Here is a 16,346-nt window from a genome sequence, read left to right on the forward strand (position 1 = left end):
CCGGGAAAATGCCGGCCGGGCACTTCCTCTCCCGCGGCTGCTCTGCTCCTCCCCTGACTCTTCGGCTCTGTTTAAGAGCCGAAGAGTCAGGGGAGGAGCACAGCAGCCGGAGCCCGGGAGGGGAAGTGCCCGGCTGGGGGCGCAGGGTCCGGAGGCATGGGGGCTGCCCGAAGCCCGAGCGCTACTGGCTTCACGGTTTGCCGGGCAGCCTCCAGACCCTGCGCCCCCGGCTGGGTGCTTCCCCTCCCAGGCTCCAGCTGCGCTGGGCAAGTGCCGGCCGGGGGCGCAGTGTCTGGTGGCTGCCCGGCAAACCATGAAGACCGTAGCGCTCAGACAGCCCTTTTCGCGTGGCTGGGAGGGAGGAGAGGGAATGCAGGGCGCTATGAGGAGGAGGTGGAGTTAGGGCGGGGACTTTGGGGAAGAGGCGGGGCCAGTGCCCCATGGAGTGTCCTCTTTTTATTTTTTAAATATGGTAACCCTAATAATTATGTGCAAAATTCAGAATGGGCAAAAGTGTTAAATCGTTAAATTTCAAACTAGAAGTAAATTTCATCACAAACCATTTAGCAAAAAGTTTGGAGGAGTTTCGGATTCTTCAAAGTGTCAGAAAACAAAACTGACGGTTCAAAAACCATGCAAAATGAATTGGCAAAGTTTTCATGCAAAATGCTGCAAAAAAATCCCACCAAATTCAATCAATTCCCAATTCTGGTTAGCATGCATAACAACAAATATCACTGTTCATAACATTATTGAGCCTTTAAAAATCCAGCTACAGCATTTAATTTCCATCACTGACAAAACATTTGAATTTTGAAAACAAACACAGGCAGTAGCTTCATGGCTTTGAGTTTACAAAATAAAGCAGCTTCCAGAGGTCAGCAGCCATCTCAGCAAATTGTTTGTGTTCTCCAAAAAAAATTCCAGCATTGCCACCAAATAGAATTGCCATATGCTAAAAGAAGTGAACCCATGATAATAACGGTCCAGCGGTAATTCTTAGTTGTACGGGAAAACAAACACATACAAGCAACACTCAACTATGTAATGAGGACAGAATGGAAAGGCAGCACATGAAAACTAACTCATTTTAAATATAATCTATCACAGCCTACCTTTTCAGACCCAACAACAAACTCACAGGGCAGTATGAGAGGGAAAAAAAAGAAAGAAAGAAAGGAACAAAACAAAAATTAGAAATATACAAGAACAGAAAAAAATTAAATAGCCACATATACGCGTACTCAGATTTCACACAGTTTGACAAAGAGCAATGAACAAATCCCACCTACTAGATGTTAACATTAGAAAAGCAATACATCTATATAGGATCTTGCTCTCTCATTACCCAAGAACAATGTTAAGTAGATGTCTTATCAGTTCCAAATCAACAATGTAATTGTGCCCATACTAACATCTGAGTTGATGTGAATAACTTAAACATTAAATAATCTGGGCCCAACAGACTAGAAATACTAGCTATTCTTTTTTTAAAAAACAGGGAAAACCTAGAAAAAGTTATCAAATAGCGCTGTCTGAAATGGTCAAGGAGGGAGTGACTTCAACAGAAATGGTCTCTCATGAAAACTTGAAAACAGTCAGAGTACTACACACACAATCAGTAACACACCAGATAGAAAACATGAAACTTGTCTATAATGTAGCATGCTGAGGCACCACCATAGTAGCTCTGAGTATGCACCTTCCCTGATATCCTAAGGTTGAAAAGCCTTTTGTTTCTTCATAAGGATACACAATCCCACCTGCTTTGTCCAGTGGGAATTTCTGGCTAGTCAACAGGTGGTTCTATCATAAATGCATCAGATCCCAGAAGTTTTTAACAACTGACTCTTTCCTGTTCAGAGTAGCTACATCTTTTGCCACTACCAGATTCTTGGACCCTGAAGTCCAGGCATTTTGGAGATATGGTTTCAGGCCTGAAACCATAGGGAATGCTATTTCCTGTCTACATCTTAACCGTCTGACGAAGTGGGTATTCACCCACGAAAGCTTACGCTCCAATACATCTGTTAGTCTATAAAGGTGCCACAGGACTCTGTTGATCTTAACCTTAGGCTCCATCCCTGCTGAGTCCTACACGTGCTTATCTTTATGCATTGTGAGTAGTCCCCACTCATGTCAAGTCTTGACAGGACCAATGCCTTAATGCTCCTACTCATCCCCTCCTCTTGGCTATTCCGGTCCACTTTAAGATCATGTACCTGCTTTGATTTCTGCTTCTCTTCATTGATCAGTCAGGAACATAATACATAAAATACATTGTTTCTATAGTGCTTTTCATATGAAAACTTTAAAGTACCTTACAAACATTAATGAATTAAGCCTCAACAGCCCTATGACCTAAGGAAATATTATCCCCATTCTACAGATGAGGAAACCGAAGTACAGTGGGATTAACTGATTTGCTCAGGATCACATGCTGGCAGGCTGTGCCAGGAACTGAACCAAGGTCTGATTCCCAGTCCTACGCCTTGTAATCAACAAGATCATCTTTCTTTCCACCGCTTCCTACTTCTCATTTAAGCTAATTCTCCAACACAAATACTGTAATTAGGCTTAGAAGGATTAGATTTTAATCAGTAAATGTCACTAAACATTGATTTTACCATACACACAAACCGATGAAAAAAATATTTCCATCGATCATCATCTAACTTTATAAATAGGAAAACTAAGAAAAAGACTGCTTGAGAAATATCAGAGTATGACTTAAGGATATTTACTTTGTATATTTTGACATGATGTTAACAATCTGTGTTTTAACAGCTATAAAGCTAATTTTTTGAATCTCAATGTCTGTCAAATAATTTGACTCCCCCACAACTTCCCAACTATGAAAATTTTAAATTGATAATTTTTAGTCTTATTTTTATCAAATTTTATCCATTGAAATCATTTAAAAAAAAAATCAAGTTCTGCCAAGCCTATTTGTAATGTTCCCTTGATATCACCACTCTCAGTATAGAGCCTGGGAAACAGTATCATCTACCAGGTACACAAGTAAGCTGCCAGAAGAGACAGATCTCAACTCCACCTTCCTCTCAACAGCATCTAGTGTCTCTGGACTACAAAGCATGAAAATGACTCATACCCTAGTTTAGAAGCACTGCATTTAGGCAGCCAGTTTGGTTACAATCATCCACCTCAAAAGCGAATATTACTTCTTGATAATAATGTGACCCTTATTAGCTGGGTGAAACATGACTGCACTGATCCTAGCCATCTAATCCTAGTCACCAGGTTAGTGTGGTCCAAGCTCAATGCACAGTGTTTGTCGGGAAGTACACTAGCCTGAAAGGATATTAATTGAATTGAGAGGTTTAAAATGTTTTCAGTTGAACGTACTTAGGCATTATGGTATGACCCAAAATTACCCTGGCATGTTTCATCCTGGTAATGTGTACCTCACTAATTTCAGCTGAGATATTTTCTATGTTGACATACTTACCCGGCTCACTTGGTATGGGGTATACCTCTAGCCTTCAGATGAGTTGGCCTCTGTAATGGATTATCAACTGTAATTGCAAGTTTAAGAGTTGCAGGGAAAAGATATACTTCCCACAGATTAAACAACAATCTGTGACCAAATGATCAGAGGTGCACTGAGATCAAATCCCTCTGTGCAATATTTGGTGGTATTCTAATGCAGTTATTTGCCAAAAAGGCAGGGCAATATTCAAGCTTTAGCAGCAGCTATAAACTATATGAAGCAAGAATGCCTCATTGTCTCCATAAAAAGAGATTAGAGTGGAGAAAAGGAGTTCTAACTTGGGGGAAGAAAAACCCCCAACCACTGTAAAGGGGCCATCTTTGCCTCCCACATCAGTTTGTAGCAGCTGGAAGTACTGAAGAGCGTCTTATGGTTTGTTCCACCGTCCCAATAAAGTTAGTCTTTTCTTTCATCATTTAAACTCATCATCTCCACCATAATGTGTGCATACCCTCAAGCAAAGAAAAAAATCTTTCCCTATACGTTTTTAAAAAATGATAAAGTTGCAATGTATGCTTTAAACAATGATTTCCATTTGACCAGTGAATTATAGGCACTATACAACCGAACATGCTACATTATAGACACGTTTTATTGTGAGCTAAATAGTGAGAAGAAACTGGACTAGCATTTCACCTTTGAAGATCTATTTTCAAATACTCTGACTCAAAAGTGTAAATTAATGTTATGGTCTCACTCCAGTTCAAACCTAGGTGATAGTCCTGAGTTTTTGTAAAGTAGCCTACAAGAGCTGCCCTATAGCAGGGTAGGTTCAAAGTGCTTTGGAAGACCTCTGCAAAGAAGCCCACAAAGGGTATACTTATTACATCATTTCTGGATCAAGACAGGACTGTTAGTCTTTCACTTTCACAAATAGTGAAAGAATAAAAAGGCACCAAATGCCTTTATCTTACTTAAATATAAACAAGAATTTACGAGGCGGGGGGTGGAGGGTTCCAATCGGAAGGGGCATAAGAAAGTGACCTCAGATTCCAACTATTCAATATATCTTCTTATTTTGCTAAAATATTACTCAAAATGCTAATCTGAACAGAAAATTTTAAACACCTTTCATGGGCAATTTAAATATAATCCAGATGTTTTACAACAGAATCAAAAATGCCAGCGCAAAATAACACTGAACAAAAAAAATTGGAAATTATGGTTTATCAAGTCTTTCTGGTGTAATTTTTAAATTGAAGGTTTATGATAGAGATTGGAATACTTACTTTCTTCTTAATGACAGGGTGATGCTAAGTGCAGAAACACTGTGGTTAAAAGATACCCAATGCTTGAACCAATTTAAAAGCTATTGAGGTACAGTAACTCCTCACTTAACGTAGTTATTTTCCTGAAAAATGCTACTTTAAGCAAAACAATGTCAAGCGTATCCAATTTCCCCATAAGAATTAATGTAAATGGGGGGGGGTTAGATTCCAGGGATTTTTCACCACACAAAAGACATTATATACATATACAATATAAGTTTTAAATAATTTTAAACAATTTAATACTGTACTCACCAATGATGATTGTGAAGCTTGGTTGAGGTAGGGGCGTGGTGGGGTTGGGACACGGCAGCTTGCCCCGCTCCGCCCACCCAGCGCTCCTGCCAGGGAGTAGGGTTGGGGGGAGCTTGCCCCACTGCGCCCAGTGTTCTAGCTGGGGAGCGGGAATGTGGCATGGGGTCTTGCCCCATTCCACCCACCCGGCGCTCCTGCCTGGGAACCGGGTTGGGGACTTGCCCGCTTCCCGGCTAGAATGCCAGGCGGGTGGAGTGGGGTAAGCCCCCCACGCCCAGACCCAGACCCTGCCTGGAACACCAGGCAGAGCTAACCAAACAACCTTATAATGGAAAACTGTGCAACTTTAAATGAGTATGTTCTCTAATATATCAGAAACCTAATAATGAAACAATGTTAACCGGGACGACTTTAAGTGCGGAGTTAATATATTACATCAGGTTCAGATGGCAGTAGGAGCACCTAAAATACTACTAAAACTGTAAGCCAATGTGTCCAAAGCATATACTATACTAGGGTTGGGGTGGAAGGTCCCATTGGCAACTTGGCAAGAACAACAACTATTTCGCTTTTAAGCGTACGTAACAAAGGAAAACTAAATGCAACAATGCATATCTGCTTGGATCTACACCTTTCTGTGACAAAAAAAATTTGCACTGATTGCTGTTTGTATTCCCTACCATTTTAGAATTTCATGGGTCACATTTGGCCCTGGGACTGCACTATAATCACCTCTAGTAAATAACCATTTTGGCGTAACATCTTTAACTTTTGGAAACAAATATTCCATTACATTATACACAGCGTAAAGGGGCTCAGCTAATGTCACTTTATTCTAAAGCTATGTAACGACACAAATACTGTTGAAAGCTTTTAGACAATACTCCAAAAAAGTTTCTTTATTTTATTCAAAAATAGGAATTCTGTTGCCCTGACCTTGTGGCACCTTCACGCTAGAACAACAGTCTTCAGCAGAGTAATGCACGGTCTATATGGGTTTGTCTACCTTACAGAATTGTACTACCTGTACACAGTATGAAGAATGGAGTTACATGACTATATTGACCATTACAAATCACATTCAGTATCAAACCCTTCTAGGACCAGCCAGAAAGCTGAGGGAGATGCAAAGTAACTAAGCAGCAGACACACACACCCCCTTGGTAGCAACCTGTAGCATGTACACCAGAGTAGATTTAGTGGTGGGCTACAAATTTAATCAGACCCCTAATAGCACAATGTTGATTTAACCGAGGGAACCCCTGAACAGCTAAAGTTACTTGTTAAGAGTTTCAGCACTCTCCCCTTCCCCAGCAGCTGGAAGTTAGCATCTCATTTGGGTTTTGCCCCTGAGCAGTGAAACACCCAAGATCTTTCACACCTGTCTCTGGCTAGCTGGTTTATTTCTCTAGCTCAGGGGTCAGCAACCTCTGGCACGCAGCTCGCCAAGGTAAGCACCCTGGCGGGCTGGGCCAGTTTATTTACCTGCTGATGCGGCAGGTTCAGCCAATCGTGGCCCCCATTGGCCGTGGTTCACCATCCCAGGCCAATAGGGGCGGCGGGAAGCCGCGGCCAGCACATCCCTCACCCGCGCCGCTTCACGCCGCTTCACGCCGGCCCTATTGGCCTGGGACAGCGAACCGCACCCAGCGGTTGCCGACCCCTGCTCTAGCTAATAGGTGTCTAGTAAAACTTCCAAACCCTATGTCTGGAAGGCATGGATAAAGATGGCTGGGAAATATTGCTGGGATGTTAGAAACGTACAGTATAGAGAAAGGTTTCTGAGCGGGGGTGGAAGAAGAAATAAAGGAATAGTAAGAAAATATGAGAATAGGAAACAGAACACAAAGTAAGAAAGGAAAAGAGATAAGAGGAGGGAAAGAGAGGAAATGAACACTGAAGACAATGCACAAAGATAGACCATGGTTCTATTATAGGAATGAAAAAGAAGGAGGGAAGACAGTAAGGACAGGAAAATCTAGGACAAAAGAAAGGGATGTTGTAAGTAGGGTTAGTCAGATACTACACAGCAAAATATGTACAATTAATTTTACTACAGTTTATTGATCAATTTAATTAATTTGTAATATTCATCCAGTTCTATAGCTAGTCAAATTTCCATTCAGCAAAAATATAAGTAGAGGTAGAATCTGTCAAACCTATTCAATTATTTTAATAAGCTATTTGACAAGCCCTACAAATTAAATTTAAAAATATTAATAGAAAGTTAATAAAATTAGATATAAATAATATATTAATTAATAAAATTAAATAGTCTACTAGTAAATAAAGTAAGTTCCCTTACATTACAGAAGATATGGCTTTGAGGTAGAAGTGGTGTTGGTGCCACAGGCATTTCTTTACCAGGGCTAATAGGCTTAGTCCTTGAGCTAGCATCAGGTAAATTTTTCAAGCCCTGCTAGGTTGTAAATAAGCTACTTACCTACTATCAGTGTCCAGCCCTACAAAGTCCTTTTTTTCAAAAGGGACACACAGAAGTGGGATCTTGTCACCAGATTTATCAGTGGCCCTGTCAAGACGTTTGGATTCCAATACAATGAAGAGAGATTCAATAAAATCTTCTATTCTCTTCTCCACAGTTTCACACTCATCGTAACTAGGATAAAATGCCACATCTGTGCGGGGCTGCTCTGCAACCTCTCCTTGAAGCCCAAAGACAAACAATCGGGAATCATAGAGTGTAGGACCATATATTTCCTTCTGAAGGTGAAATTTTTCAAAAGTTTGGGGCCAATCCTTTGCAGAGGAACAGTCTGTTATGATTATGAGCCCCACAACTTTCCGATGAGTCTGAAAATCTCCCCATTCATTGTTTTCTGGAGGGTAGTGATGTCTATAGCGGATATATAGCACACGCTGGGAGTCACGGACATTAATCTGACTCACGGTTGAAATTCGTTTGTAGATCCTAAAGAAGTTTTCTTCAGGGACAATCCCAACTGGCTGGACCACAACCAGGAGAGTTTGATGGTCCTCAGCACACTGCATGTAGTCAGGAACACTCATTTTGCATCAATTATAGTCTAATAAAAAGAAAAAATATTAATTATTTTCACAGCATCAGAGGAGTGTATGGCACTTTAAAAAAAAAAAGATCCCTCCCCTACCGAGTCTGCACCTTGAGGGCTCAACCCTAAAACCCTCTGTCACACAAAGCAGAGCTAAAACCCCCATTCAGAAATAAAAATCCATAAATAAGATGTGGCTAAAGCATAACTTATTAACCTTGTTGCTATCCTTGCCCCTCTTATACCTCCTTTGCCTGGTTTGTTACCCCTTAATGGGTTACTGGTATGTTTAATTAGAGCCTAATCTTGCGAACACTTATGCACATGCTTGACATTAAGAATATGAGTAGTTCCATTGACTACACAGAGATTACTCACATAAAACAAGTCATTTGCATTAATGATTGCAGGCTCTGGGCCTAAATTAGTAAGCATTATCTATGCAAGTTCTACCACTGGCAACAATTACATGCATTATTCAAAACTGTTTTCCATTCCATAAGCTACCATGCTAGTTGTTTGAAGGAGCAAAGACTGGCAAGAAGATAGGAGTAGAGATCAGCTATGGACAATACTAAACAAATTTTTAACTCAACTTCAAGAATGACAAAAATACATGCAGAAATATTTCAAAAAGCAGACTTTCCTAAAATGCTGTCTCTGCTGCAAAAGAATGGCACTACCTAAACATGTTTTGCATTTCCCCCATTCCAGTTTTATATTTCTAAGGAAATAAACGAAAGAACTGTAGAGAAAGGGACAAAGGTAAAGGAAAAAAGGGTAAAGGATCTGTCATGTGTTACAAATGGCTCCTGGGGGTTAAAAAAGAATCATATCCAGTACCGTCAACCTTCTTTCCAAAGAGGGAATCTTACTGTTTATTATACAACAAGATATAATCAGAGTTTATTAGACATTTCAACATAGGTAAAAGCAAGATAAATTAACCTAGGGCAATAAAAAAAAGTTGGTATCCTGACCGAGTACCTCCTTTACAAGTTTCATTCCAACATAATTTGAAATGGTAAAGATACTAAAACCTGCAAAATAGTTTAATAATGGAAACTCTAACCCTAATAATACTCGCTATCTGACATGATTTTATTTCTGTCTGTCCCTATTTTATGCCACACACATTTTCTGTTATCTGAGCGCTGGCTGACTCCAATAGGAACTTTAATGCTGAACACTTCCAGATCCCAAATGTATGTTACAAACTCTCTCAAAGTGATTCAGACACTGCTGTTTTACCACCACATCACTACAAATTAAACTACCACTATAGCAGGGACCATACTCTGCTTTACTTTCCTCTTTCTACTAATTCTGCAGCAATCTTATGCTGTCTATTGCCAAAGATAAACTGAACACACAAAAGGGGTAATCTTAGTAACGTGCTGGTGCAGCCATTGCACTGTTTTAAAAAAATTAACATAAAAAACAAGACTTAAGAGCTCACAAAGAAAGCAAAGCAATGTAGAAATTAAGAGGCAAGATTGGTTTTCATCAACTTCTGAGTAGGAAGATAACCATTCAAGAATTCATAAAGTTTAAATAAGACCTTCCCTTTTGAAGTTATGAGGGCTAAAATGCCCCATAAATTTATATACAAAGCAAATCCTACATAACATTGTTAATATTAAATTTATGTAACAGTATCCTTAAGACATGTTGAAACATTGCAATAATTAAAGAGAAATACTGATTTTATATTTAATATTCATATTACTTTCCCTCACCAGGATTAGAGCCCCATTGGGCTAAGTACCATTGAAACACATACAAAGACACAGGCCTGGCCTAAAAAGCTTACAAGCGCCAAAGTCAAGCAAAAAGAGAAGCAGTGATCATGTATGTATAGAACAATTAAAAAGATGTGCACTACTGTAACAGTGTGGAGGAGAACCCACGTACATCACAAAGACTATTCTAGAACTCAAACATTACGTTTTAGCTTTGATATTTTATTCAACTACTGAAAGCCCATGCTGTCACACAAGGGTAGCAGTTAGGCCAAGTAATCCACCATATGTGCAGTCTCCCTCAGACAACCAATGAGGCTATTGCATGCAAGTTTGCTGTAGAGCAGTGTTTCCCAAACTTGGGACGCCGCTTGTGTAGGGAAAGCCCCTGTCGGGCTGGGCCGGTTTGTTTATCTGCCATGTCCACAGGTCCGGCCGATTGCGGCTCCCTGTTCCAGGCCAATGGGAGCTGCTGGAAGTGGCGTGGGCCGAGGAATGTGCTGGCCGCCGCTTCCAGCAGCTCCCAATGGGAGCCACGATCGGCCGGAGCTGCAGATCCGGCAGGTAAACAAACCGGCCCGGCCCGACAGGGGCTTTCCTTACACAAGTGGCATCCCAAATTTGGGAAACACTGCTGTAGAGTAAGGTGATGAGTGACTGAGTTAGCTGAAGAAACAGATTGACAGAGCCAGAAGGGTACCCAGATGTCACTTACTACAGGACAGGCCCAACAAAGAAAGTAACAGAACGCCACTAGCCATCACCTACAGCCCCCAACTAAAACCTCTCCAGCGCATCATCAAGAATCTACAACCTATCCTGAAGGATGAGCCCTCGCTCTCACAGACCTTGGGAGACAGGCCAGTTCTCGCTTACAAACAACCTCACAACCTGAAGCAAATACTCACCAGCAACTACACACCACACAACAAAAACACTAACCCAGGAACCAATCCCTGTAACCAACCCTGTTGCCAACTCTGTCTGCATATCTATTCAAGGGACATCATACGATCTAATCACATCAGCCACACCATCAGGGGCTCAATCACCTGCACATCTACCAAAGTGATATATGCCATCATGTACCACAATGACCCTCTGCCATGTACGTTGGCCAAATGGGACAGTCTCTACACAAAAGAATAAATGGACACAAATCAGACGTCAAGAACTATAACATTAAAAAACCAGTAGAAGAACACTTCAATCTCCCTGGATACTCAATAACAGACTTAAAAGTGGGAATTCTTCAACAACAAAAACAGACTCCAACAAGAACCTGCAGAACTGGAATTAATTTGCAAATTGGACACCAACAAATTAGGCCTGAATAAAGACTGGGAGTGAATGGGTGACTACAAAAATTAATTTCTCCCTGCTGATACTCACACCTTCTTGTCAACTGTTTGAAATGGGCCACCTTGATTACACTGGCCTCATTAGCACTACAAAAGTGATTTTTCCTCCCTTGGTATTCACCCCTTCTTGTCAACTGTTGAAAATAGCCCACTTCCACCTTAATTGAATTGGCTCGTTAGTACTGACCCCCACTGGATAAGGCAACTCCCATCTTTTCATGTGCTGTGTATTTATACCTGCCTACTGTATTTTCCACTCCACGAATCTGATGAAGTGGGTTTTAGCCCACAAAAGCTTATGCCCAAATAAATTTGTTAGTCTCTAAGGTGCCTCAAGGACTCCTCATTGTTTTTTAGTTAGCTCTGATATCACAACCGTCTATGACACTTGGCTTGGAATATATGCATGCCTCAATGCAGCTGTACAGTGCACAAGTTCTCAAAATGACTGAACTTAAAAATTGGACAGTAACAGACCACGAACCCCAATGATGATTGAACCTGGTGATATTCTAAACAAAAAGAGCTCTTAACCATATTTGTAGCCATTTCCATTGCTTCACATTGATTCAGAGACACTGTAGGCTTCAGAGTGAGTTGCAATCCTGAAACTTATATAGATTGCAAAGTTTCCAGTCAACACATCTTACAAACAATAACATTGTTTAGAGAGCTGTGCCTTTAGAGACTACAGTTATGTTATCGTAAAAATTCATTTGGGTGGAAAAAGTGGAAAATTACTGCCCTCTAATTTTAATCTAGTTACTTTTGCAACACTCTGGTTTGTTTCTTTGTTTCTCAGGGGAGAAGGGGAGTTAACTTGGTCACCACTAAACTCAATTCTTGATCCTGAAAGGTGCTCAGCATCTCTTGACAAACTAAGCACCCACAAAAGGAGATGACGATCTAAAGCACCTCACAAGTTCATGCCCTAAAAACTTGGAGAGGGGGCAAGTGAAGGGGACACTCATGCTCACAAATGATGTAGGAGCCTGAAGTAGAGCCCACAGCAATTATTTTCAATTATTATATATATGATCTAGAGGAGGGGTTGGCAGCCTTTCACAAATGGTGTGCTGGGTCTTCATTTATTCACTAATTTAAGGTTTCGCCTGCCAGTAATATATTTTAACGTTTTTAGAAGGTCTCTTTCTATAAGTCTATAATATATAACTAAACTATTGTTTTATGTAAAGTAAATAAGGTTTTTAAAATGTTTAAGAAGTTTCATTTAAAATTAAAAGGCAGAGCCCCCTGGACCGGTGGCCAGGACCCGGGCAGCGTGAGTGCGACTGAAAATCAGCTCACGTGCCATAGGTTGCCTACCCCTGATCTAGAGGCCTATAAACTCATGAATGGTGTTGAAAAAGTGAACAGAGAAGTGTCATTTACCTTTTCCTATAATACAAAAGCCAGAGGCCACCCTTTTAAATTAATAGGTAGCAGATTTAATTTAAACAAGAGGAAGAACTTTTTCATACTATGCACAATTAACCTGTGGAACTCATTGCCATGGGACATTGTGATGTCAAAAGTTTAACTGGGTTCACAAAGGAATTAGGTAAATTCATGGAGGATAGGTCTATCAATGGCTATTAGCCAAGGTAGTCAGGAATACAACCAGATGCTCAGAGCAACCCTAAACCTCTAACTGCCAGAAGCCAGGAGGGAAAGATAGGGATGGACCTCTCCAAATTTGCCTTGTTCTGTACACTCTCCATGAAGTTCCGGTACTGTTGACTGTTAGAGACAAGATACTGGGCTAGATGGACCATTTGTCTGATCTAGTATGGCAATTCTTATTCCAAATCCAGGTAGGACCTGAGGTTGCAACCACAATACACACTGGAGGAAAAAAAGATATTTGTATTACTACTTTATACAACTCCCAAATGTGTGCTAGGTAGTTTGAAAAACTACTTTCTGATGTTAAGTTTATGTACTCAAGCAAATTACTCTATTCTGAGAAAGTTATACTGGCTCCCTGTTAAATATGCATTAAAATCATTATGTGAGGTCAGCTTATATTAACTGCCACCGGACAGCACTAATAATGTTCCTTATCACAGTATAGCCACATACAGAGCAGAGTTTTAAGGGCTTGTCTGCACTTAAAACACTATACCTGTGCCACTGTAGCACTTCAGTGAAGACACTACCTATGCTGACAGGAGGGCTTCTACCATCCGTGTAGATAATCCACCTTCCCGAGAGGCAGCAATTAGGTTGACGGGAAAATTTTCCCATGGATCTAGCACCATCTACACTGGTGGTTAGGTTGGTTTAACCTCATCGTTCAGGGGTGTGGGTTTTTCATACCCCTGAGCGACATAGTTATACCAAACTAATTTCCTAGTGTAGACCATACCAAAGACCCTGGTATAGTATTCCTCGTTTGACAACTAAGCCTGGTCTATGCTAGGAATTTACACTGGTATAGCTACATTTGTGAGGGAGTGTGAAAAATACACACCCAAGAGATGTAGCTATATAGACCTAACGCCCGGTGCAGACAGCCATTGGTCTCCTGTCAGAGTAGATAGTGTCTACACTGACGACCTACAGCTTACCTTAGATTTGCCATTCCTTCTCTGTGGTGCACCTTGTAGAACCATTTACCACTGTGCAAAGTGGGTGTAAAACATTTCCACATAAGAATGACAGCATTTTACACCTACTTTGCACAGTGATAAATGGTCCCACAAGGTGCAGAACAGCAGTGATTTAGACGCAGGAGCCATTTGACCTTTATGATAGTTTATACATTTTATTACGTGGGCAAGACAGATTATTACTTTTTCCTTTTTACTTAAACATTTCAACTTCTCTCTCGCCTGACTGTCTAACATTAACAGTGTTGTTCTTGTTGAGTTATAAGAGAAGGCAGTTCAAATCATGCAGAAGTTGTCATCCACCTGAGAGTTTTTAGAAGAAGGGCCAGGGCAAGCTAATAACAGATAATATGCAGCTCAAGGGTGGAAATGGTGTAGGAAAGGAAGGTTTGTTTGTTTATTCTACAAACCAGTACTCAAACTAAGTTTAAAGCAACTGTCAGGCTGGGCAGGGGGGCATTTCCTTGAGTTATTCAGTCTGGGAAATGTTTACATCTGTAGTTTAGTTTTCACCCTTTATGCTCTTTACTGCCTACATTTGCCCCCAGCTTGGGCAACAAAATAGACCGGCTAATTTCACTTTTTCCACAGTGGCTCAGATTCAGGAGGGACTACAGCTGTCAGACAAACCCCAGGGGACCAGAACCACTGCTGTCCAGGGGGCAGGGAAACTATGGTGAGGGTAGTGGGGGGACAATGAAAACCCCACAGGAAGTAACTGAGGGCAGGACAAGGAGGGGCAATGGGAAGAGGGGTACAGTGCATGAAAGGGGAGGGCACCAGGGAAAGGGCAGGCTGCTTAAGTTGAGAGAAGGGACACCCAAGAAAGGACAGGGGTTCTGGTTAGGAGGGACTCCAAGGAACAGGGCACTAAGGGTGGGGGAGCACCAGGGTAAGGGTAGGGAGCACAGCTGGTGGGAAGAAGGGGACAGGGCACCGAGGAAGTGAGAGCATCAGGAAAAGGGCATGAGGGAGCAGTGGACAGCACACCAAGGAAGGGGGTAGCAGGAAAAGGGCAAATGATGCAGTTGGGGGGGACCCAGGGGACTGGTCACCAAGGAGGCACAAGGAAAAGGGCAGGGGCCCCAGCTGGCAGGGAGCAGGGTGCCAAGGAAGGGGGCCAGCAGGAAAAAGGCAGGGACCCTGGTAGGGGGGCACACCAGGAAAAGGCAGGGGACCCCAGGGGACAGGGCGCAGATGAAGAGGGCAGCAGGAAAAGGGCAAGGCCCGGTTAGAGGGGGGATCACAGGGGACAGGGTGCTGAGGAAGGGGGCAGCAGGAAAAGGGCAAGGGCCGGAGGGACCCCAGGGGACAGGGCACTGAGGAAGGGGGCAGCAGGAAAAGGGCAAGGGCCCGGTTAGAGGGGGGGCCCCGGGGGACAGGGCACTGAGGAAGGGGGCAGCAGGAAAAGGGCAAGGGCCCGGTTGGAGGGGGGGATCCCCAGGGGACAGGGCACTGAGGAAGGGGGCAGCAGGAAAAGGGCAAGGGCCCGGTTGGAGGGGGGGATCCCCAGGGGACAGGGCACTGAGGAAGGGGGCAGCAGGAAAAGGGCAAGGGCCCGGTTGGAGGGGGGACCCCGGGGGACAGGGCACTGAGGAAGGGGGCAGCAGGAAGAGGGTAGAGGTCCCGGTTGTGGGGGACAGGACCAGATATGAACGGAGGGCAGCTGCCGCTTGGCCCCCAGCAGAAGACCTCCGAGGCGCACACGCCCCTCTAACAGTCCCGTCCACACTCACAGCGCAGCCTCCGCCGCAGGACCCGGCGCCAATTCAAATCCCCCCGCCCGGGACGGGAAGGGAGAGGGCGGCTGTTTCCTGGGAGGGACGGGGGGTGGGTAACGCGACGCGGGTCGGGGACACTCACAGCCCCACCAGGAACCGACTCCGCCTCCTCCTCCAGCCCGGCTCACAGAAATGGGGGAGGAGCGGAACTGACGCCAACGGCAGCCCAGAGCCTCGACCTGCCTAGGAGAGCGGCAACACGGCGCATGCGCCTGCCGGCCCCGAGTCTTTCACTGGCTTCCCCGGGCCGTTGCTCCTGAGAACGAGGCTACTGGCAAGGCACGGGGAGGGTGGGGGGTGTGCGAGCCATGCAAGGGGCTGAGAGAGGTGGGCGGGGTCACTGCGGGGCTGAGAGAGAGGCTGCTGGGTTACCTGGTGGTTTGGCTGGAGAGAGCAGCTGAGACTGGCGGGTTGTACTTTGTGTCCTGAGCCCCAGCAAACAGACCAGGAACCCACTGTGCGGGGTGTTGTACAGACACAGGACAAAGACAGTCCCTGCTTCAAAGAGCTTACAAGGGAGTTACCATGGGCCACGGATGAAGCTTCCCCTTGGGGAAAACTAGTCTCTGGCCCCAGATCTTCCAGCTGGCCCGAGACCACACCCATGCTCCCTGCTCTCAGCCCCCCATGGCCCCAGCCAGGGCGGAGGGAGGCTGAGAGCTGGGTTGGGGCCACAGAGGCAGGGCTGAGCTCTCGGCCCTGGCTGGAGCTCTGATCCCAGAGTCCCTCCCCCATTTTGCCCACAGCCCCTTCCCCTATACAGCCCCAGCCCCATTCCACCCCTTCC

General features: G+C 43.6%; 1 protein-coding gene across 1 annotated transcript in view; it reads right to left on the reverse strand.

Annotated features, from left to right (window-relative positions):
• Positions 1 to 15,742, reverse strand: part of TRAPPC9 (trafficking protein particle complex 9) — a gene marked incomplete in the record, with an annotated part of 827,606 nt that extends 811,864 nt beyond the window's left edge. The window contains 2 exon segments of the mRNA XM_034763666.1: positions 7,478 to 8,078; positions 15,515 to 15,742. Of these exon segments, the coding sequence (XP_034619557.1) occupies positions 7,478 to 8,061 (584 nt within the window).
• Positions 15,743 to 16,346: the final 604 nt, after the last annotated feature.

The sequence above is a fragment of the Trachemys scripta genome, chromosome 2, assembly GCF_013100865.1.
Source record: "Trachemys scripta elegans isolate TJP31775 chromosome 2, CAS_Tse_1.0, whole genome shotgun sequence".
Taxonomy (NCBI): Eukaryota; Metazoa; Chordata; order Testudines; family Emydidae; genus Trachemys; species Trachemys scripta.